Source organism: Filicampus tigris, chromosome 6 (assembly GCF_054856515.1).
Source record: "Filicampus tigris isolate MCC_2025a chromosome 6, RoL_Ftig_1.0, whole genome shotgun sequence".
Taxonomy (NCBI): domain Eukaryota; kingdom Metazoa; phylum Chordata; class Actinopteri; order Syngnathiformes; family Syngnathidae; genus Filicampus; species Filicampus tigris.
The window spans coordinates 27,844,990-27,865,904 of record NC_141222.1 but is presented as its reverse complement, the minus strand read 5'-3'; the positions used below and the strand labels follow the sequence as shown (position 1 = coordinate 27,865,904).

At 43.5% G+C, this 20,915-nt stretch overlaps 2 protein-coding genes across 14 annotated transcripts in view; one reads left to right on the top strand and one right to left on the bottom strand.

The window, feature by feature from the left end:
• The window catches only part of vav1 (vav guanine nucleotide exchange factor 1), a 27,793-nt gene extending 17,044 nt beyond the window's left edge, over window positions 1-10,749 (bottom strand). The window contains exons 1-8 of one of the 11 annotated variants that reach the window (XM_086033786.1): window positions 10,390-10,748; window positions 10,241-10,303; window positions 5,171-8,101; window positions 4,986-5,090; window positions 4,623-4,777; window positions 2,812-2,940; window positions 365-470; window positions 142-258 (exon numbers count right to left, since the gene is read on the bottom strand). In XM_086033786.1, the coding sequence (XP_085889912.1) occupies window positions 142-258; window positions 365-451 (204 nt within the window). In that variant the 5' untranslated portion in view covers window positions 452-470; window positions 2,812-2,940; window positions 4,623-4,777; ... (2 more) ...; window positions 10,241-10,303; window positions 10,390-10,748. Of the gene's footprint in view, window positions 1-141; window positions 259-364; window positions 471-2,304; window positions 2,417-2,654; window positions 2,738-2,811; window positions 2,983-4,622; window positions 8,102-10,240; window positions 10,304-10,389 lie in introns of those variants that run through there. The other 10 variants (XM_086033789.1, XM_086033787.1, XM_086033782.1 and 7 more) reach the window with 10 other exon arrangements.
• The window catches only part of sh2d3a (SH2 domain containing 3A), a 19,321-nt gene continuing 2,925 nt past the window's right edge, over window positions 4,520-20,915 (top strand). The window contains exons 1-16 of one of the 3 annotated variants that reach the window (XM_086033776.1): window positions 4,520-5,414; window positions 6,202-6,319; window positions 7,810-7,868; window positions 7,965-8,122; window positions 13,366-13,405; window positions 13,507-13,623; window positions 13,703-13,846; window positions 14,657-14,946; window positions 15,039-15,124; window positions 16,416-16,535; window positions 16,620-16,783; window positions 17,557-17,757; window positions 18,095-18,372; window positions 19,128-19,299; window positions 19,990-20,101; window positions 20,384-20,569. In XM_086033776.1, coding sequence (XP_085889902.1) covers window positions 5,325-5,414; window positions 6,202-6,319; window positions 7,810-7,868; window positions 7,965-8,122; window positions 13,366-13,405; window positions 13,507-13,623; window positions 13,703-13,846; window positions 14,657-14,946; window positions 15,039-15,124; window positions 16,416-16,535; window positions 16,620-16,783; window positions 17,557-17,757; window positions 18,095-18,372; window positions 19,128-19,299; window positions 19,990-20,101; window positions 20,384-20,569 — 2,335 coding nt within the window. In that variant the 5' untranslated portion in view covers window positions 4,520-5,324. Of the gene's footprint in view, window positions 5,415-6,201; window positions 6,320-7,809; window positions 7,869-7,964; window positions 8,123-10,534; window positions 10,690-13,365; window positions 13,406-13,481; window positions 13,624-13,702; window positions 13,847-14,656; window positions 14,947-15,038; window positions 15,125-16,415; window positions 16,536-16,619; window positions 16,784-17,556; window positions 17,758-18,094; window positions 18,373-19,127; window positions 19,300-19,989; window positions 20,102-20,383; window positions 20,570-20,915 lie in introns of those variants that run through there. The other 2 variants (XM_086033778.1, XM_086033777.1) reach the window with 2 other exon arrangements.

Below are 20,915 nucleotides of genomic sequence, written 5' to 3'. Positions count from 1 at the left end.
TAATAAGAGCTCAACGTAAGTATGAAAGAGTGAAAGAGACTGGCCAATACAAAGATGAAATAAACTCCGCTTTAAACATAATGTGCTTAGCTAGGCTGTGTTGACTTTTAATTTCCACCCTTTTGAGTGTGCGCGCCTTACCTGGGACATCTGCGGGCGCAGGTTGATCTCTCTCAGGTTGACGGCCAGCGGCAGCAGGTTGTTGAGAAGCTGGCACAGCAGCACGCCGTCTCTCAGGGCCTGAGCGAGGTCGCACACCTGACACGCACGCGCGCGCGCACACACACACACACACACACACACAGTTACATTTCCAAAGCCAAAAGCTAAGCTAATGGAGAGTTGCGAGCGCACGTGGCTTCACCTGCGCGCTGTCCCACGTGACGCGATGCGTCTCCGGCAAGACGCGGCACTCGATCAGCCATTTTGCGCACTGGCGCCACAACTCCATGTTGTGGTTTGCTGATGTCCTGACAACAAGCACATGCCACACGCTCTCAAGCAATCAGTCGATCCCGTTTTTGGGTCGTTTTTGACGTGTAGACGGTGGCGCCGCTGACTGGAATGGCGCACCCCAAACACAACCCACCCTCCCCCACATCGTCTTACTTCTCGTCAACACTGCTAATGGCAGTGTGGGCTGCCACCACCACAATCCTCGCCCCTTTTTGACACCGGCTGTGAACTGCCCTAGACCGGGCTTACAATAATAGTTTGGGATTTTTCATTATAGTTGCTTTTTATTTTGTTTTGAGTTTTCTTTCTATCAAAAATACAGTGGTTAGTCTTAATCACATTTTAGAGCAAGTTTTAGAGTTAGTTTATATTTGCTTTAATTTATTCATTTATTTATTTATTCCGAAAATGCTTCCTTTTACTTTAGTTTGATCGGATCGGCTGGATAGGATCGGCAGATATTTTGCATTATATGCAAAAATCGGTGATCGGTTGTAATGTCATAATTTGCCAATTGATCAATTGACGTCGCTGATTGGATCTGCAAAAGAAGACCTTACACCAAAAGCAGTCTCGTTCACTCCAGGGACGTTCAGTGCTGTCATTGTTAATAATCCAAGCTTTCTCAGCATTTACAGTCAGAGTTTTGTTCAATTTTTTCCTAATATTTAAAAAAACAATGGTCAGGTCACCCGCTCCATTTTTCATGGATTGAATGCCTATTAGTGTTTTGGAGAGAATTTTTGGAGTTTCATTTATATTTTTTTCCCCAATGCATTTCAATGGGCGTCAATTAAGTTGGCTATTCGTGGGCAAATAGCAGGGGTTGACTGAAGAGTAATTAAAAAGTTGTTTAAGATTATTAGATAGATTAGGCCATCTTCTGATCGGATCAGTGATCTGTTATTTTTTTTTTGGGTTTTTTTTTTTTTTATAACTCACTGATCGGCTCCAAAATCCTGATTCTGTAACTTGCAACTACTGTATTAACTCTTTGAGCGTTGACAGCATCAATTGCCATCAACAAAGGTTTTTTATGGCAATGGGCAGAGAAGTCGTGTCTAACGACTGAAAGTTAAATAAAGAAAAACATTAAAATTGGTCAGCAGATGGCAGCATTGGATCTCTTGGGGGAGCCAAACGTCGTATGTCCCAACAGTATGTGGGCTCCCAAATCATGGCGGACCTTTGGAAATGCAACCTAAAACTACCTCAAAGAGTGTCACAAAAAATGTAATGACAATGTATGTACATACACAAACCCTCGCACACACATATATGGCACGCACACACGCTACTAAATACTACTACATACTACTATTAAATAGCGTGCAAGCAGTTTGTAAAGTTTGTCAAATATAAAATTGTTACACTGGTGATTCATTGTAAATACATCATTTTGCCATCGAAAGCACAGTTTCATCGTTCTTGTTGGTATTTTATAGATGAAAAGGACTGTTCAGGTGTTTGAGGCGTTACTAAAGCAAGTCACTGTTGTGTATAAAACGTATCTTTCAACAAAAAAAGCTTCTTTTCTGTGTTTTTTGGGGGTCCAAAACAAGTGATTTGGGTGAAACTAACCCACATTTTACTGCTGATTACTAAAAACGAAAGGTAAAAACAAATGATCGACGAAAGAGAAAGTCTAGTCTTTTCATCTGGTAGTTTGCCTGTTTACATAAAACTCAATATTCCGTGAGCCCTAAATTGCCCGGCACACAAGAGGTTCTCTTTTTTGAAAATGGCTGGCATTGAAAAAGTTCATAAAGAAAAATCAGAAAAATTTTATTGGTCGGGTGTCCTGTATTAAAAATGATTTTCCATTTGCATCCGGGCTTGGTTCCTTACCGCAACGAAAAGTGAAACTAATCTCTTCTATCTTTATATCTTCTTCTTTGTATCTCCTGTCAGCCTGGATACCCTGTGGCACCATATTGCCTCTCACTGGTCAGTTTTGGTACTGCGAAAAACATAGTTATGTGTGCGGTGTTCGTCATCGCAAGTAAATCAAACACTAGAAGAACAGTACTCACAAGCACACATTTTTCCATGTCATGTGTAGGACCGCTTGTATTAACCGTAAAAATCGGTCCAAGATGTTAAAAACTTGTATGCGTGTACCCATCTTCCCAAATGAGCAATTCCCAACACAGACAGACACACCCCGTATGCGGTAGAAGGAAGCTGTTATCGCTTACAGACTCCTGATTGTCTTCAACTTTCACTTCCGGTAGATTGTCCCAATAATTTTGTCCGTAAGGCCGCTTTCGCTCTGATGAACCTCCACACACACACCAAAGAAGGCCAAAAGTAACGCACAAAGCAATCATACTAGTAAGGAGTCATCAAGCTCACCTTCAGACGGTTCCTTGGCGTGGACGGTCGCCTCTCGTCTGTGACTTCATTGTCACATTCTGTCTTTCCGCCTCTGTTCCGCGGTGGGTGTTCTTCAGCGCCGTCGCGAGTCGCGGCACTTCCTTTTTCCTGACACACGCAGTCACGTTCATGCAAAAAGCAGGGCTGTTGCTATGGCAACGTGAGCAGCAGAGTTAGGTGTTAGTTGGTTAGTCAGACCAAGCCAGATGTGCAGTGCATCGACTCAACTTTCCGTGGTGATGTAAGAATCACGCAATGAAGAAAGGAAGTGAAAGTATCTGGAAATGAAAATAGCAGACTAGGCCAAATTTTGTTTTTTTTTTAAGTCTAGATGTTCTTGTTTCGTCCTACAGAGGTCACTGTGGCTTTGAACAGCGGACAGACGCCACTGTCATGATTTTATTATAGTGAACATTTTTGTTTTTGTTCAGACTCGATTTTGCATCGAGACACATGCGATTGTGGAAGTGACAATTTCACCACCATGATTTCACCAAAAGATTTTTTTTTCCTAGATAAAAAGTGGCAATTTTTCAAGAATGGTCGTATTATGTCAAGACAAAATGTCAGTTATCAGCAGTTGTATTTTTAGTGGGACTGCTGATAACTGACATTTTGTCTTGACAAAATACGACCATTCTTGAAAAATTACGTCATAATAGAACCAAGAACAAAAGTACCATTTTTTCATTACAAAAGTTTCTTTCATTTGAAAAGTTGTATATTTTGTGACGATGTATTTTTGTTAAAAAAAAAGTTACACTTTTTGTGGAACAAAGCTGTATTTATTAGTGAACATTTTTTTTTTTTTTAAATCATGGAAAAAGTTGCAGAGCTATAAGATATGAGGGGAAAATTGTTGGAAAATTAGTTACAGGGTCAAATTGTCAAACACTCATAAAAACATGTTTAATACCTTACTAGTCTTATTTATAAGGGATGAAAAGTGGCAATTTTTCCTGAATAGGTGGATTTTTTTCATGATAAAAAGCCACAATGTTTCAACATTAGTCACATCTTTTCAAAATAAAAAGCTGTATTTTTTTCATCCCAAAAAGTTGGAATATCACAACGAAGTCTTTTTTTTAAACAATTGGCATGTTTTGAGAATCTTTACATTTTTTTCAGGATGGAAAGTGGATTTTTGTTTAAGAAAAAAAAAGGGAAGTAAAAAATGATTTTGGATGCACAGATGAAATCATTTGCGAAAATAAAGTAGGATTTCCCCCCCAAGATTAAAAGTATTTCTTTGAGATAAAAAGTAAAACTTTTTTGTTGGGGAAAAGTTGGAATATGAGAATAAATTTGTTTTTTGAGTAAAATTTTTTTGGGGTGAGAAAAAAATTGCAATATTACGACAAAAATGTGTTTCTTTTTCGGTAATAAGTCTTTTGAAAATACTCATGCTTCCTCAAGATTGAAAGTCATATTTTTTCAAGACACTATGCTGTATTTTTCAAGAAAAAAAGTCAGTTATTGGAGCTTTTTGTTTTTACAGTAAATTTTAAGTCGTATTTTTTCAAAAGTAAATGGTCATCGCTTCTAGATTCTAATCATCCATCCATCGTATGAGAATGAAAACATTTTTTTTCTAGAAAAATCGTTTTGAGAATGGCATTTTTGGGGGTAAAAATATTTTCTTTCGAAAAAAGGTTGTACTCCTACGTGAATAAAGTGGCAATTCTTGAGAGCGTGAACAATCCTGTCACTTGGTGGCAAGAATTAACAAGTGTTGCATCGTGTATGACAAGTAGCTGACCTTCGCCGATGCCAAAGTGCGTGCTACTTACGTGCTTTTGTCACCTGAGGGGACTTCTTTCTTGTTGGTGGAGGACGATGACGAGCAGGTGCGACCGTGACCATTGAGGGAGGGGTGGACATTTCAGTTTATTTACGTGCACCTTTATCCAGAGTCTCACAAAAATGTGGTGTCTCCTTCATTGGCCTGAGCATACAAAATGCAGTCAACCCCGGTTTTGTCTTTATGTTGTGGTTTTGTCAATATTTACTTTTCAGCACGGTCTTGTTGATTATTTCATGAATATTAACATTTCAACTAACAAGAACATAATGACTTTTCTGCACACACTCTCACTCTCGTCTCACCGGTGACACGTTGACAGCTACATTTTCACACACACACACACGCACACCCTTCTCCTCGTCTTTGACATGCCGGGATCCGCCTGGACCTGCTTCCCATCCCCGCTCTCCCATTGGCCGGCGGCGTTGCCACGGTGCCGCGCCATTGGCTTCCCCTGCCAGGGGAGAAGTTGAGAGACAGACGGTTGATGATAAGTTCTACACGGGAAAAGCGGGAGAAAGTGAAACATCGCACGGAAGCGCTCCCAGAATTCCTTGCTGCGCGGCGCCGACGGGTAGGTGCCACATTCCGGAGCAAAGCGCTCGACGCGACGCTCCCTGGAAGTCCCGAGTGATCATGCTGGCTGACGCTTTCTGCTCTTGATGGACTTAGTCTGTGCGGGTCAGACATGAATAATCGCTCCATCGCCTGGTGGCTGCGGCAGATCGGCTTGCCCCAGTACACCAAGACCCTGGAAAGCGAATATTACGGACTGGAGGTATGTCAAACCCACGGCTGGGCGATATGGACTGAAATTCATTTTGTGTAGTGTGCATCACAAATCCTAGAAGCGGTGTAAAAAATAAGGCCCGGGGACCGCTGGCGGGGCTAGAGGGAGGGCCGCAGGGGCACTGGCCCCCCCCCCTGGATTTATGATTCGACCCCCCAGGCGCTAGGCCAGATAATTGATTTGTGGGTATTTTTTTCCACATTAAGGCCCATTCTTCATGGAGAACACAAAATGAATCAGCCTTTTCTGAAGAATTTTGGGGGTTTGGAAAAATGTTTTGCGGAACCTCTGAGAAAGCCTTATCCCCAACCCCCACCCCCCCAATGAAAAGTCTAGCACTGCCACTGCGTGGCATGTTTTTCATTGGCCCACGGCACATTCAAATAATACAGCAAAAAGATAGCCTGCTTTATCTGGTTACAAGAAAAGGTTGATGAGCTGGCATTAGTATTTTTAAAAATCAGTATGTCATACAAGTGGAATAAGAGAAAAGGTGCTATTTTTAGAGATTAAAAAGAGCAAATCTTTCCCAAATAGTTGCAATTTTTTCATGATAAAAAGTTGCAATCTTTCAAAAGAAAAGACAGATTTTTGGGGGACACTTTAGCAAAAAAAGAATGCGAATATTCCAAGTAGATTTTGTGGGTGCAAAAAGTTGGATTATTATGAGAATGATTTTTTTGGATCGCATTTTTTCAAGATAAAATTTCTTTGTATTTTTGGGGGCTGAAAAGGTCCCACTCTTGAGACTCAAGTCCTATTCATGTGACTTTAGGGTCTGCTGAACGTGAACGAGCACGAGCTGAAGGAGGCGGGGATCGAGGACGCCTCGCACAGAGAAAACATCCTGACTGAGCTTCGGAAGCACCGCCAGAAGCTGGAGCCTCACTTGGGTAAAGCACTCAAATTTGTCTCAATTTCAAACCTTCACATGGCCGCGACATGCTTTAGTCCAAAGGATCAAAAGCTACGAGCCACTTTTCCTACAACTTGGGCTGGTTTGAGGGGTACGGCATCTGTTGCTATGCCTGAGTACAGCTTCTGTTGCTATGACAACTGGGGGTTGAACAGCCAACCAGCTTCTACTGGCAGAACGAATGCAACCAGAAACCCAGCGTGTTGTGGGGGGGGGGGGGGAAGAGAGTGCCTGTAAACAATAAAAGCATTTTCCCTCACAGACGCAGCACTTCATACACTTGTAAGAATTACACTGCAAATCTGTTCAGGCAAAGCAAAGGGCAAACTTTGACCCCACAGGATTCCACAAATACCACATTGCGGTATAACTCAAATTCCTGCTGAGTGATTTCTTTGGGGGGTAGGTGGTGTTGCTGTGACATATTTTTACTTCAAGGTTATTGTGGCCTTTTGTTTTATTCCAGCTCAGTCTAATACTTTTGACAAAAACACAGACGGTGAGTTACTTTATGAATTTGACCAGAACATTCAAATCAAGGCCGCCCCTAGAGATGGCTAAAAGTGGGTGCATTTTGCTGCTTAACTAATATTCCACAAACGCAATTTTAATCAGAATGCCGTGCTTCAACTTAAGATTCTGCATAGAACATATTCTGGAAGAAAATGTTTGGGTTGATTTCCACATCAAGTTAAAATCATATTCTTGCAGGATCAAAAGTCTTATTTTTTCGAGCTAATGCTTCATCTTTTCAGGGAAAAAAGTCCTCATAAATTAGGAACCTTTTTGCGATTAAATAAAAATCTCATTTTATCAAGATAAAATGTTACAATCTTTTGAGAAAAATAGTATTTTATTTGTAGTATTTTCCCTTAATAATAATTCAGATTTGCTTTCCCACGTAAAAAAAACATCTTTATATTACAAGACTACTTTTTTTTTTCTGGAATAAAGCTGTAACTTTTCATGCACATTTTTTGTAACTATCTTAAGAGTGAAGTCATATTTGTGAAAATTTGTTTGAATTTTGGCGGGAGGAGTCGGAAATTACAAGAATAAAATTGTAATTTGTGGGGGAATAAAATGTGCATTTTATTTTTTGGAGCATTTTTCCTCAATAAAAAGTGACACTTTAATATTAAAAGAATAAAGCATGATCTTACTGGAATAAAGCTGTATTTTTTTCTAGGTGAATAGTGAGAAAATTTTTAGAGAAAATCTTAAAATAAAGTTGCATTTTTTTGGTGAAAAAAGTGGTAATAGGAATAGAAAAGTAAGTTGTTATCATTTCAAGATAAAAAGTCAATCTTAGAGAATAGTCATAATTTTAAACAGCAGAAAAAGGATGGACGCATGATGCCTGGCCTTTTCTGCACTTGGCAGTTTCGGACTTGTAAATGCTACGTCGCTTTCTTCATGGCCTGACAGCTAATCTTTCCTCTGTTCAAATTCCCTAAATCCTCTCAGGTGTGCAAATGGAGCGCAGAGTGAGCAGGAAGTACTCGCTGGGCTCGTCCTTGGATTTGGTGAGAGCACACGAGTGCAACGACTGAAGTCATGCTAATAAAAAATTTAAAAAAAAAAAAAATAAATTAAAAAAGGAGGATTACTGCTTCCTACAGGTGAAGCCCAGCAAGGATTTGTTCCGCCAGAGTGTCCTGCCCCGCCTCCACCGCGCTGACAAAAAGCAGCGCCTCTCCGCATCCTGCTCGCACCTGCGGCCCCTGGACGAGGACCACGCTTCCGGCACGCTGGACGGCTGTCGGGAGAGCAAGCGCAGGTAAACACACGGCAGACGCTTTCAAAAAGACGACCTGACAAATAAGAGGAGGAGCTCAAGTAACGTAGCAGTCTGGTACAAATGTGAAATCCCACAATCATATAAATAAATACATAGATTAAGAAGAAAAACAATTTCCAGTTAAGCAGCATAACAGCAAAATGCTGCTTCGCCGTGTTTACTTTGAACTCTGGGTTCCACCTAAGCCTGCAGTGCAGACCTACTGTCTTTTTTATACTCGATTAACATTTCTTTAATGTATTCAGGATCAACCATTTTGAGATTTTTTTTGACCAGTAGCTGATCTTTATTGATCTTATTCTACAGCTTGAAAGATGGTTAGGGTTAGCGAAAAAGTCATGTTACCAGAACATAGTCAAATTTGTCTAAATAAAAAGTTGCAATTCTACATGAATAGTTTTTTTCTTTAAGATAAAATGATGTATTTTTTGAAAGAAAAAAATACAGTTTATAATTTCATGAGAATACAGCATACTTACGGTTCGCATATTCAACAATTTCTTTCCAAAATATTTTAGTTTTTTTTCCCCCCTCGATTTTCGTGGAAAATTCTTATTGAATGTTCATTGTTTTTTGATTAACTTTTTTGTAAAAAAAAAAAAAGTTCTCCCCTACCCCAATCGAAACCGAAGTAAAAGTGAGTGTTTGTATGTGTGTGTGAAACATATTCAATCCACTTGTGTTAGAGCTAATGATTAACAGCTAGCTTGTAAAATCGAAGCTTGTGAAGTCAAGTGGTAGCCACTCACTGTCGATCTCACTCCCACATCCTGCTACAGATCAAATGGGCAGATGAAGGCCGGTTTGTTTGTTTAAAAAATAAAAAAAAAAAGAAACGCACAGAAGGATTAGCTCGGATGTAGCCGTAGCGGCAGTTTGATCCCAGGTCTTTATGAAATGACAATGAAAAAAAGAAATAAATACATAAATAGGAACTATGTAAAAATCTCTCTGCAATGATTCCGAAGTGGGGAAACAGTGAGTAGTACAGAACTAATAGGGGTGATGTGAGTTTCAGTTTAAGAAATGTTACATTGCCTCCATGTTATTGTTAGCATATGTAGCTGCCCCCATTCTGTAACTAGCAAATGCTTACATGACACCTTTGCATTAGCTCGCAGAACCAAGAGTTAGCTATACGTTCTAAAAGTATTTCTATAATGTAGTATCTATCCAGGTCTTTAAAAGAAATAGTTCACAAAAATCAAGGAGGCAGTCAGATTTGGCCACATTTTATGAGGATAAACAGCAATGCATGATGGGAATTTTCCTAATGGTGTATAACAGTTGAGGCACATTGCCATATTGGCACATATGTGGAAACATTGAATATTTTTTTGCCGACATGATAAGTAAATATTCTTAGTCATTTCATTTCAACATGTGCGTGCTGCAACTTGTTTCCCTGGGGAGACAAATCATTTGGTGCTGATAATTTAAGTTTCCATTCCTTTTTAAAGGGGCTTATTCAAATGAGCTCCATTTTTTTGTGGTAAATGTTATAAGAGACATATAAAACAATGGTCTGCTTATTTATTTTGATTTCATGTTGTTAAATTTACAATATATTTTGTATTATATTTAAGCCAACATATTTATTGTTATGTTTGAGTTAAAAAGAAGAATGCCTGAGAATTAAATGTTAAAATTAAGGAAACAAAATTATTTTCATATAACGTTGTGCTTTTTGACAATCATCAACCTGCGAGTGAGGGGGTACTCTTGGTATGACGAAAGGGTTCGGGAGTACACAAGATCAAAACGGTTGGGAACAACTGGTGTAAAACACAGCTAGTTCCAGGGTCTACTCCGCTCTGATACACTTGTACGCTTTAATGTAAATATTAACGTACACTACTGAATGATTCGCAGGTGTTCGTGACTTTGTGAAGGAGTCCAGTGGAGGAATCTTATTCCAATCCATTGTTTTGAAAGGCGACATTATGCCTGCTTTTTGAAGCCTTTAAAATGTCATAACCTCTTTCATTGTTAACGGATAGACAACATTTCAAAATGTCACTGTTTTGATCCTTTATTTCAGCTCTTTCTGCTGACATTGGTCTTGCTGGGGGAAAAAACAAAACAATTGTCACGTACCTAACTCATGTGATGATTGGGGGCTACCTGATGCCCGCGGCCACCACGTTGGTGACACCTGACCTAGAGGTTTAAAAACATTTTTGTCATGCAAAAGTCAGTCCTGATCAAGTATAAAATGCAGGACTAGGCACCAGACGGCGGCATACTTGATGACAGGTGAAGAGGCGGCCCGACTTGTATCGGTATCCGAGGAATGTGTCCAGATAGCGGCGTTTGGGCATCGCGGCCCGGGGCGGGGGAAAGGGAGTGCCCGGGAAGGCTTGTGGGAACACGCCGGCGGGGAAAGGAAGGAGGCGGGCGGGAACTGAGGGAGGAGGAGAAAAAAAAAAAGAGGGCGGCAAGCCGGGAGGGTCGAAGGTTCGTCGGCTTGTTTCTCTCTCGGAGCTCCTTTCGGACCGCAGAGGTCAGCATGTGCGGGACAAGCGAGCTGTGAACGCCTCTGGCAGGTAAGGAAAAGGCCGCCATTGCTTGCGACTTGAGTTGTTTTGGGACAAACCTCGCGAGTTCACGCGAGATGTTAAACAAGTTTTCGCGAGTTAATAATACTCTACTGTATATACTGTATATAAAGCGCAGAAGTTACGTGTGTTGCGACATGTCAAGCTTTTGTAAAAAAAAAAATTAAAAAAAATTGGTGTTTACTTTTTCTTTTTTTAAGGACCAGGAAGTACCACGCCCCATCTTGTTCTCTCCTGTTGCACGTTTTCACGCCAACTGTTGCACAATTTGGTCAACAAACTTTCTTGACATTTGCGTGATATTTATCATGAGCCAATCAAGTCTTTGCTGCTAGGCACTTTCACCGAGCACGCGTGTGCTCAGGTGCTTCAGGTGTGCTTGACCAACGCCCCTCAGACAGGATGTTACGATTGCGAATGTCATTGAATTGCTTTCTGTCACTTTTGACGTTCTGTTGACATTTTTGTGACAAAAAGTGGCGTTGGGAAGTTTGCAAGAGCCTAAGGTCGAGCCTAACGCTGCAGGTGTCGGCCCCCCTCTGTCGCCACCCCCCCCCCGGGTCACAATATTCTACAGTACAATACAATTAAAGTAAGACTACTCAACCTTTGATATGTTACTACCGTGTACTATTCACTTTTTGGGTTACTTTTGAGTTTTTAACTTTAGTAACAGCTTTGCGACCAGTGGTGTCGGTTAGTAGAGGTGCAACAATTGATCAATTAATCGATAACTAACCCACTAACAATAACTAACCTATCAAATTAATTATTAGAATTAATTGACTATTTTGATAATTTGTGTGAATCCGGAAAGCTGATTCTTTTTTTTGTATTCTTCTCACTTCTTGCCCTGCATACCGTATATCCGATTTACACGGTTCCAATTTCAACATATTGCAAATATTCACAGAAACGAGGTACTATTTTTCCTCACTCCACATATGTGCAGTTTTGGCACAATTTAATATTTCACATTCCCCCCCCCCCCCCCCCCCCCATACATTTTCAATGGGACAGACATTCAACTTTCAATTTCAGCATTCCACATACTTGAATACAATTTTAATTTTAGCCAGCTCAGGGCGGCTGCCCCCTGAGCTAGCTGCAAACGGGTGGATTGTCACTTGTGTCGACTGAAGTTGACATCGAAGTTGCTCATCAGGGCTCAGATAAGGACCAATCATGGCTCATCTTCATAAAACAGGTGAGCCGTGATTGGTGGTTACCTGAGCATCTGTGATGTCATTTTCAGTCGACAGAAGTGACAAAATGGCCGCCCCCAGAGATGGCTAAAAACGGTTGGATTTTGCTGCTTAACTCGTGTTCCACAAGCGCAATATTAATCAGAATGCTGTATTTCAACTTGTGGGCGGCCTGCATAGAACATATTCTGGGAAAAAAATATGTTTGGGTCGACTTCCGCTTCAAGGCCGCTTGTGCCTGAGAGCTTGGCAAGGGATGAGTGTACAAATTGGGTAAACAGGAGGAATCTTATTTGGTCATTTTCAGCCACATGCGATTCACGTTAGCGCCTGACATGAGCATCTGCTTGGTAAAATGAAGGTTTATGAGAGTACATAATTTGCATTTAACTATCTTGCTCGCATCATCTTAGGGTAAATCTGTTTTTTCCCTGCTACCAAGGTTTTCCACTTAAACAAGAGCTTGTTTCCTGCAAATAACATTTGTTTACTTACTACTAAAATAGCTGCATTATTTTCAGTCAGTGCATGTGTTCTATTAATGAGCTATTGATTCCCAGCAGCGTTTCCTGTTAGGATCTGCTCCAAATCCGAACGGGAAACTAACAGTACAGCGGAACAAAAAGGACATTGTTGTCATGTCAAAAGTCCAAATAAAGGCCATGTCATCAATGCCCCCTTTTCAATCGTGGTTTTACCAGTTGGTGGCGGGATGACGCGTTGTGCTGTCATGTGAGCCGAAACCGCAAAACGCGGCAAATCCAAGGTTGTGGTGGCGGTGAGCTCGGCCCTGGAGCGCTCCCTTGATGCACGAGGTGGCGATGGGAGGAAGGAAGGACGGGAAAGGAGGGCTATTCCCAGTCTGTTTGTCTCTGGAAAACATGTGTTCTGGTCGCGGCTGACGCCTGGCACATATTTGAAGGAAAAATATGGGAGTGTCACACAGATATCGGCACATGCACCACTACCAGCTGTATACAAAACCAGTAGGGGTGGGAACGATAATCATTTTTTCGATGCATCTTAAAAAGACTCTGAATCGATTCATAGGTATTAATCATCGATATTTAAAGTTTCCATTAAAACAAACTCAATGCATGGGCAAGTGATGAAGTGCGTTTGTATGTCAGATGTCTGCGCTGGGCTAAGCTAATACGTGACAAGATGGCGGAACAAGCAAAATCTTCGAATCGTAGGCCTCTGAATCTGAATCGAATCGAATCATTGGCCTCCGAATTGGAATCGAATCGAATCGTGGTCGTCTGAATTGGAAGATTCCCACCCCTAAAAACCAGGCTGGCAGCTTCAGGAATATGTTATTCTGTCTTGATCGCGACATTAGCATGATTAAACCCAAATTGCGAATTTATGTGAAATATACACGTTTACCAAGTTTGAAAATGTGAATATGCGAGAAAATTGGTCATAATCACTTTTTTTTCAATTCTGCATTTTCCAGCAAAAGGAGGAGTGTTGCCGCATACTTGAGCCAGCTGAAGGTAAGCATGAAGGCATGTGTGATGGGATTTGGACGCATGCCGTGTATTTGACGCGTGTGACGAAATCCTGTGTAAGTGACGCTCGGTGATGGACTACGCAGGTGTTTGGAGGTCGCAAGGAGATGGACTCCCTGAAGAAGGAGCTGGAGGAAGAACTGAAGCTCAGCACCGAGGACCCCAGGAGCCACGCCTGGTACCATGGACCCCTCGCCAGAGAGGTGCAACAAATTTACAGGGAGTTCATGCCAATATGATACAAAGGGAAAAACCCATTTGAGCGGCTGGCGTGTCCACCAGGCTGCCGAGGCGCTCTTCGAGAGGGACGGAGACTTCCTGGTCCGAGACTCCAGCTCGTCCCTGGGCGACTACGTCCTCAGCTGCTACTGGAGGAACGAGCCCATGCACTTTAAGATCATACGAGTGGTGCTGAGACCCAAAAAGGTGCAGAGTCATTTTCTCTACTTTACATTCTCTTTCAAGAGAAACGTAAAAATGCCAGTATGCCCAATTGGCCACTTAAAGCGGAAAGTCAACCCAAACCTATTTTTTTCAAGAAGATCTTCCCAGCAGGCCCACTAGTTGAAACATGGCATTCTGATTCATTTTGCGTTTGTTAAATTAAGCAGCAAAATGCACTCGTTTTTAGCTATTTCTGGGGGCGGCCATTTTGTCTTCTGTCGACTGAAAATGACACCACAACTGCTCACAGTGACCGTTCACGGCTGACCCGTTTTCTAAATCTGAGCCGCAATTGGTCGTTGTGAGCAGTTGTGATGTCATTTTCCGTCGACAGAAGACAAAATTGCCGCCCCCAGAGATGGCTAAAAACGAGTGCATTTTGCTGCTTAACTTATATTCCACAAACGCAAAATGAATCAGAATGCCGTGTTTCAACTAGTGGGTCTGCAGGGAACATATTCTTGAAAAAAAGATATTTGGCTTGACTTTCACTTTAAGGTGATTTGAAGCCCATCTAGATTTGTTGCCTTGTGGAAAAAGTTGGAACTACAGGCGTAGCCATTAATTGATTAATCGACAACCAATTGATCCGCAACCATTTTGATCATCGATTAAGCGTCTAGCGCTCTTGTTTAACTTCAAATTGCTCTCAAGAGGTAAACATAAAACATGAGGTTGATTTGGGGTCATTGACCCCATTTGAAAACACCTTTTACCTTGGGATACTGCGATCAACATTTTGGCCCATTTTCGGACATGTTCCCGAATAAACGGCGTGTGTTTGTGAGACAGGGCTACTCCCGGGAGCTGTTCCAGTTTGAGGAGGACCGCTTCGACAACGTTCCCGCTCTGATCCGCTTCTACGTGGGCGGGCGGCGGCCCATCTCCCAGGCCTCGGGCGCCATCATCTTCCACCCGCTGACCAGGACGTTTCCCCTGCGCGTCATCGCCGAGCGACAGCGGGCCGACTGCAAGAGCGCCGCGGCAAGATCCGCCGAGGGCAAGTCGCAGCACGAGCGCAGCAAGCGGCTCAGCTTCAGCAGCACGCTGGGAGACGCCCTGCACATCAACCCTCTGCTCAGGTGGGCGGGAACCTCGACGCCGCGTCGACGCCAACGCCGCCGCCGCCGCCGCCGCCTCCGCGTCCTGTTAAACCTCACTTCCTGTGCGGCAGGAGCGGGAGTCACCCCGGCAACCTGGAGAACCTCGGGTGCAGGCCTTCGCTCCAGTCGGCCCAGTCAGACAGCAACCTGAGGCCCGGTAGCCGTCACGTGACCACACATGGACAGTATGGGCTGAAAGTATTGGGACACCCACAATACAATTCAAGTTATCGCACTAATCTGATGGAGTCAGGTTCATAAAATGTACGTCAATGTTGTAGTACGTCAGAATATTATTATTATTAGGGCTGTGCAATTAATCGAAATTCAATTAGGATCGCTACACTCCACGATTACAAAATTGGCATCATCGTAAAAAAAATAATATGCATTTCTATCCAACGCACTCGCGCTTTGTTTACACAAGGAAATCATACATTTGCAACTTTTCATATTTTATAATTATATAAATTTGGTTTGGTCCAAAAGGAACTTACATTTATTTGTCTTTATATTGTTTACGTTTACACATTTTCTAGTTTTGGACCCAAAAATAAATGATCGTTTGAATAATCGTGACTTCAATTTTTGCCCAAATAATCATGATTTGTATTGTTATCATGAATCGAGCAGCCCTAATTATTATTTCAAAAGTAAATAACCATTTAAAAAATATTAAATGCAAACCTGAAATGTGAGGTAAACTCACCAATCATGTTACATTTAACGAGTTTGTGGTTGTTATTTTGAAGTGAGTTTGTCGTACTCACGTAATGAACTCACTCACGAGCTTTTGAGCAATTTGATGATATTTCAAGATTTCACAATTATTTTGGTAATTGAAATCACGATTATTCAAATGATCATTTATTTTTGGGTACAAAACAAGAGAATGTTTAAACGTAAAAAAATATAAAGACATTTCTTTGAAACACTAATTATACAAGTTACTTTTGGACCAAACAACATTTATAAATTATAAAATTTTTAAAAAAGTGCAAATGTTTGATTTCCTTGTGTAAACAAACTGTGTTGGATATAAATGCCAATTTTGTAATTGTGGAGTGTAATAACGACCAATCATGGCTCATCTTCAGAAAACAGGTGAGCCGTGATTGGTCGTTACCTGAGCCCTGAGCATCTGTGATGTCATTTTCAGTCGACAGAAGTGACAAAATGGCCGCCCCCAGAGATGGCTCAAAACGAGTGCATTTTGCTGCTTAAAATGAATCATAATGCCGTGTTTCAACAAGTGGGCCTGCTGGGAATCTATTCTTGAAAAAAATATGTTTGACTTGACTTCCGCTTCAAGGGGTTTGCACCATCTCGGTGGAGGAGTTGAAACGGGGGCGCGTGGCTCAAAAACAAAGGCTAGTTAAGAGCTCTGTCCCAATACTTTGGTCCCCATCCTCAGCCGAGCATCATTATTTGTCCTCTTCCCCACGCAGGCGCTCCTCAGAACGCCAAACCAGAGGACGTCGGCCCCCCTCCCATCTCGCCAGTGTTCCGCACGGGGAGCGAGCCCCTCCTCAGCCCCAAGCCGTGCCAAACGCGACCCTGTCACCCCGGTAACGTACGCGCATGCCAGCGGGCAAAAGTGATGGGCACGCCAAGACAATCTTTGCATCGAATGTTTGGTCCTCTCGGCGTAGGTGGGGGTGTGACGCTGCGGGGGTCCGATGGACAGCTTCACTCCCGGGCACCCCCCAAGCCCCTCAGGATTTCCGCCGTGTTCCCTAAAGCCCCCCGACCCGCCGCCGCGCCTTCGGACCAGGACGACGACCCGGCCGCTTTCTACGACGAGCTGGTCGTTCAGGTCTGACATTTTCACGCACAAACTGGGACCCGACCCGACATGGATTTTTGGTCAGGCAAACTCTGATGTTTGGCAGGATAAAATTACGATAACCGGTTAATAAGATGATTGATTTAAAAAAACATGCCATGAAGAAAACTTTGTTTTTGGCAGTTTTAAGACAAGATATGAATGAATGGTTAACAATACTTTTTCCGTTAGTATTTAACCCGTTTTTGGCCATCTCAGGGTGCGGCCATTTTGTTGCTTCTGTCGACTGAAAATGACATCACACTTGTCATTTTCAGTCGAAAGGGGTGACAAAAAAAAAAAAAAAAAAAAAAAAAAAAAAGCCAATTTTTTTGACAATTCCGATAAATTGATTGGGCCCTAGCAAGACTATGAAAAATGCCCTTTCACACAGCCACATGGTATCCTGCAGTCAGATGATTAGATGTGACCATAAAAATCCAGTGATACCTTGACTTGCGAATTAAACTGTTGGCATGACCGCGCTCGTAACACAAATGACCTTTCACCACTGAAGTGAATGGAAACTCCACGAATCCATTCCAGCCCCCCAAAAACACCCATTCTGAAAACACTAGCTCAACTTCATCACCCCATTTCACACATAAAAGAGAGAAATACTGGGGTGACTCCCCGCCCCGCACGGCATTCCATATTTGTGCCGTTGATTATAAAACTATAAGGAATTCTCCGTCTTTTACAGGCAGTGTGAAAGGGGCTTGTTGCGTCTTGGGGGTCCTCACATGTTGATTTTGTGTTTTCAGGTGCCGCAGTCCCGGCGCAAAGGTCACGTCGATCGACTTCGAGCGGAGGAAAAGTGGCAGAGCCGGGCGCGGATCACCGAGACCTCCTTCGGCTTCCTGGAGGCCGACGGCGGCGGCGGCGGCGGCGGCGGCGGCGAGGCGGCGGCGGCGGCGGCCCGTCTGCCGCGGCTACCCGACAAGGACCACTTTGACCGTCCACAGGTTTCGACACCACACAAATTGCCTTCTAGCAGAGTTGCACTGAAATGTTGTGCCTTCCTTCTCGACCGGCGTCCCGTGTCCATGCACGCTCTCGGGAACCACGTCGAGTCTTTTTTAACGCGTTTCCGCTCACTCGCCAACCAGCCTCAATGAAAAAGTAAAACCACTATGGCTAAGGTATTAAAAATGAAAAGTAAAAAAAAAACCTACTGCCGCTTTACAGTATGTTCACGTTTCTTTGGCCGACATTTTGCGCTATCCCTGCCTGCTTTTTACGCGGATCCCTCGGAGGCGGACTCTTTTGATCACGCCCTTGTTTTCCTCACCGCGCTCACAGATGGAACGGAGCTCGTGCTTCCAGCTGGACCGCTTCGAGTCGCTGCTGTTGCCGGACAACAACCGCCCGCTGGAGCCCAGCGTGCTGCTGGTGCTGAAGGAGCTCTTCAACCGCTCGGACCCCAACACCACCGCGCTGCACATGCTCAGCGTGGACTGCCAGGTGGCGCGCATCCTGGGCGTGACGCCCGAGCAGAGGCGGACCATGGGCGTGGACTCGGGCCTGGAGCTCATCACGCTGCCGCACGGCCGACAGCTGCGGCAAGACCTGCTCGAGAGGTACGGAGCGGAGCGCTCGTGTCGGGAGTTTTTTTTTTTTTTTTTACCACTGCAGCAAGCAAAGCCTGTTAAGGTTCATTTTATATCGTACATCTTTGGGCATGATGATTCATCTGTATTGTGAGATGAATAGCTTGTTAGATTGACACTGTGCAATCTTTAAACGCGTTTCCATTGTTGTTCAAGTGTGTTCGAAGGGAAACTCAACCCAAGCATCTTTTTGTCAAGAATATGTTCCCAGCAGGCCCACTCGCGGGCATTCTGATTAATAGTGGGTTTGTGCAATATGAGTTAAGAAGCAAAATGCACTTGTTCTTAGCCATCCCCGGGGGCGGCCATTTTGTTCCTTGCTGTCGACTGAAAATGACATCACAAGGACCAATCACAGCTGACCTGTTTTCTGGAGCTGAGCCCTGATTGGTCCTTGTGAGCAGTCGCGATGTCATTTTCAGTCGACAGAAGTGACAAAATGGCCGCCCCCGGAGACGGCTAAAAACGAGTGGATTAACACTTATTCCACAAAGGCAATATTGATCAGAATGGCCTGTTTCAACTAGTGGGCTTGCATAGAACATATTCTTGAAAAAAAATATGCTAGCGTTGACTTTCTCTTTAAAGTGCTTCAAAAAAAAAAAAAAAAAGTTAGTGCCCTAAATGCGGCACCTATTTATAGCGCCCCCTGTAGGCCGTTTGCCTTTGCCCATACCGCCCGATCACTGGCGCGCAGGAGAAATGATCCCGCCCCCAAATCGTAGGCACCATCTGATCGCGTTGGGCGTGGCCGTGGACATCCTGGGCTGCACAGGCACGGTGAGCCAGCGGGCCACGGTGCTGCACAAGTTCATCCTGCTGGCGCAGGCCCTCAAGGAGCACGCCTGCGACCTCTACGCTTTCTCGGCCGTCATGAAGGCGCTGGACATGCCTCAGGTGCGCCGCCGTCGCTGTTCCAATGTTTGCCATGAAAAGTCGACACCCCCCTGCTCCGGGGGGGGTGGGGGGGGATGGGGGCGTGGACATATGGATTTGTAGTGGGCTTTAAAATAGGAGTAGGGTTTCAAAGTACAGTTAGGGTTTCAAAGTAGGGTTGGGGTTTAAAAGTAGGGTTTCAAAGTAGTGTTAGGGTAACTGCGGTTAGGGCTCCAAAGTAGGGTTAGGCTTTCATACTAGGATTCAAACCAGGGTTAGGGTTTCAAAGTAGGGTTTTAAATTTGGCTTAAGACTTCAAAGTATGATTTTAAACTAGGGGTATGGTTTCAATGTGGGGTTTTGAATTAGGGTTTGGGTTTTAGATCAGGGTTTCAAAGTAGATTTAGGCTTTCAAAGTAAGGTTTCCAAGTAGGGTTAGGGTTTCAAGGGTTGTAAACTGGGCTTAGGGGTGCAAAATTTGGTTTGAATTGGATTTTAGGGTTTCAAATAGAGTTTCAAAGTGGGTCGAGGGTTTCAAAGTCGGCTTGTGGTTTTAAAGTGGGATTTTAAACTACGGTTAGGGTTTGAAAGTATTTTTTTAAATTGGGGTTAAGGTTTCAAGGGGGCATTGAAATATGCCGGGCCTCCACCGACATGTAGCGTACGCCTGATGGTCCGTGTGTGCGTGCGTGCGTGCGTGCGTGCGTGCAGGTGATGCGACTGGAGATGACGTGGCGCTCGCTGCGGCGGAACCACACCGAGAGCGCCGTCCTGTTCGAGAAGACACTCAAGCCCTTCATGAAGTCGCTCAACGACAGCGACGGTAAGGCGCGCAAAGCCAAAGAAAAAGACAAGGTCGCCAGCGGCTTTTCGAGACAGATCCCAGTAGGAGGATTCACTCTTACCGATACCGCTCCTACTTTTGATGCATAAAATCCAAATGAACACAAATTTAGCCAATGGCCATATTATAGCGCCAACTACTGGCAAGGAGGACTCAATTTTAAATTTTTATTTAACATTTTTTTTTAACTTCTTTCCAATCAATAAATGAATCAAAGACTAGCGTCAAAATGCTGTGTTTTGTTGCGTTTTGCGTGCGCAGAGTGCGTTTTGGGGGTTCCGGTGGCCGTGCCGCACCTGGTTCCCGTGCTGCTGCTGCTGGAGGGCGAGGACCCGCTGGAGGACAGCCAGCGAGGCTGCCAGATGCTCTACGACCTCCTGCAGGCGGCCCGCCGACACGCCGCGCACGCGCACCAACACCAGCAGCACGCCAGCGCTCTGCTCGCAAGTACGCACGCACGCACGCACGCACGTTTAACGTTCACAACATATACCACTCATACCCGTTATGGTGGCTAGAATTTAATCATTTGTTTTTTTTCTCATAATAAGCAGTTTTTAAAAACAAACTTTTTTTCTCATGACATCGTGACTGTCGAAAAATAAGACTGTTTTCCGAGCATTGTTCCGCTCCCAAAAGATCTTAGTTTTCGTCATTTTAGGACTTTTCATCAAAAGAAAATTCCACATGATTCTCACATTCTTTCATCTCAAAAATATGAATTTATGATCATAAATTTGACTTCAAAAATGACTGTTTTTATGATATCATAATATTCACATTTCTATGCCCA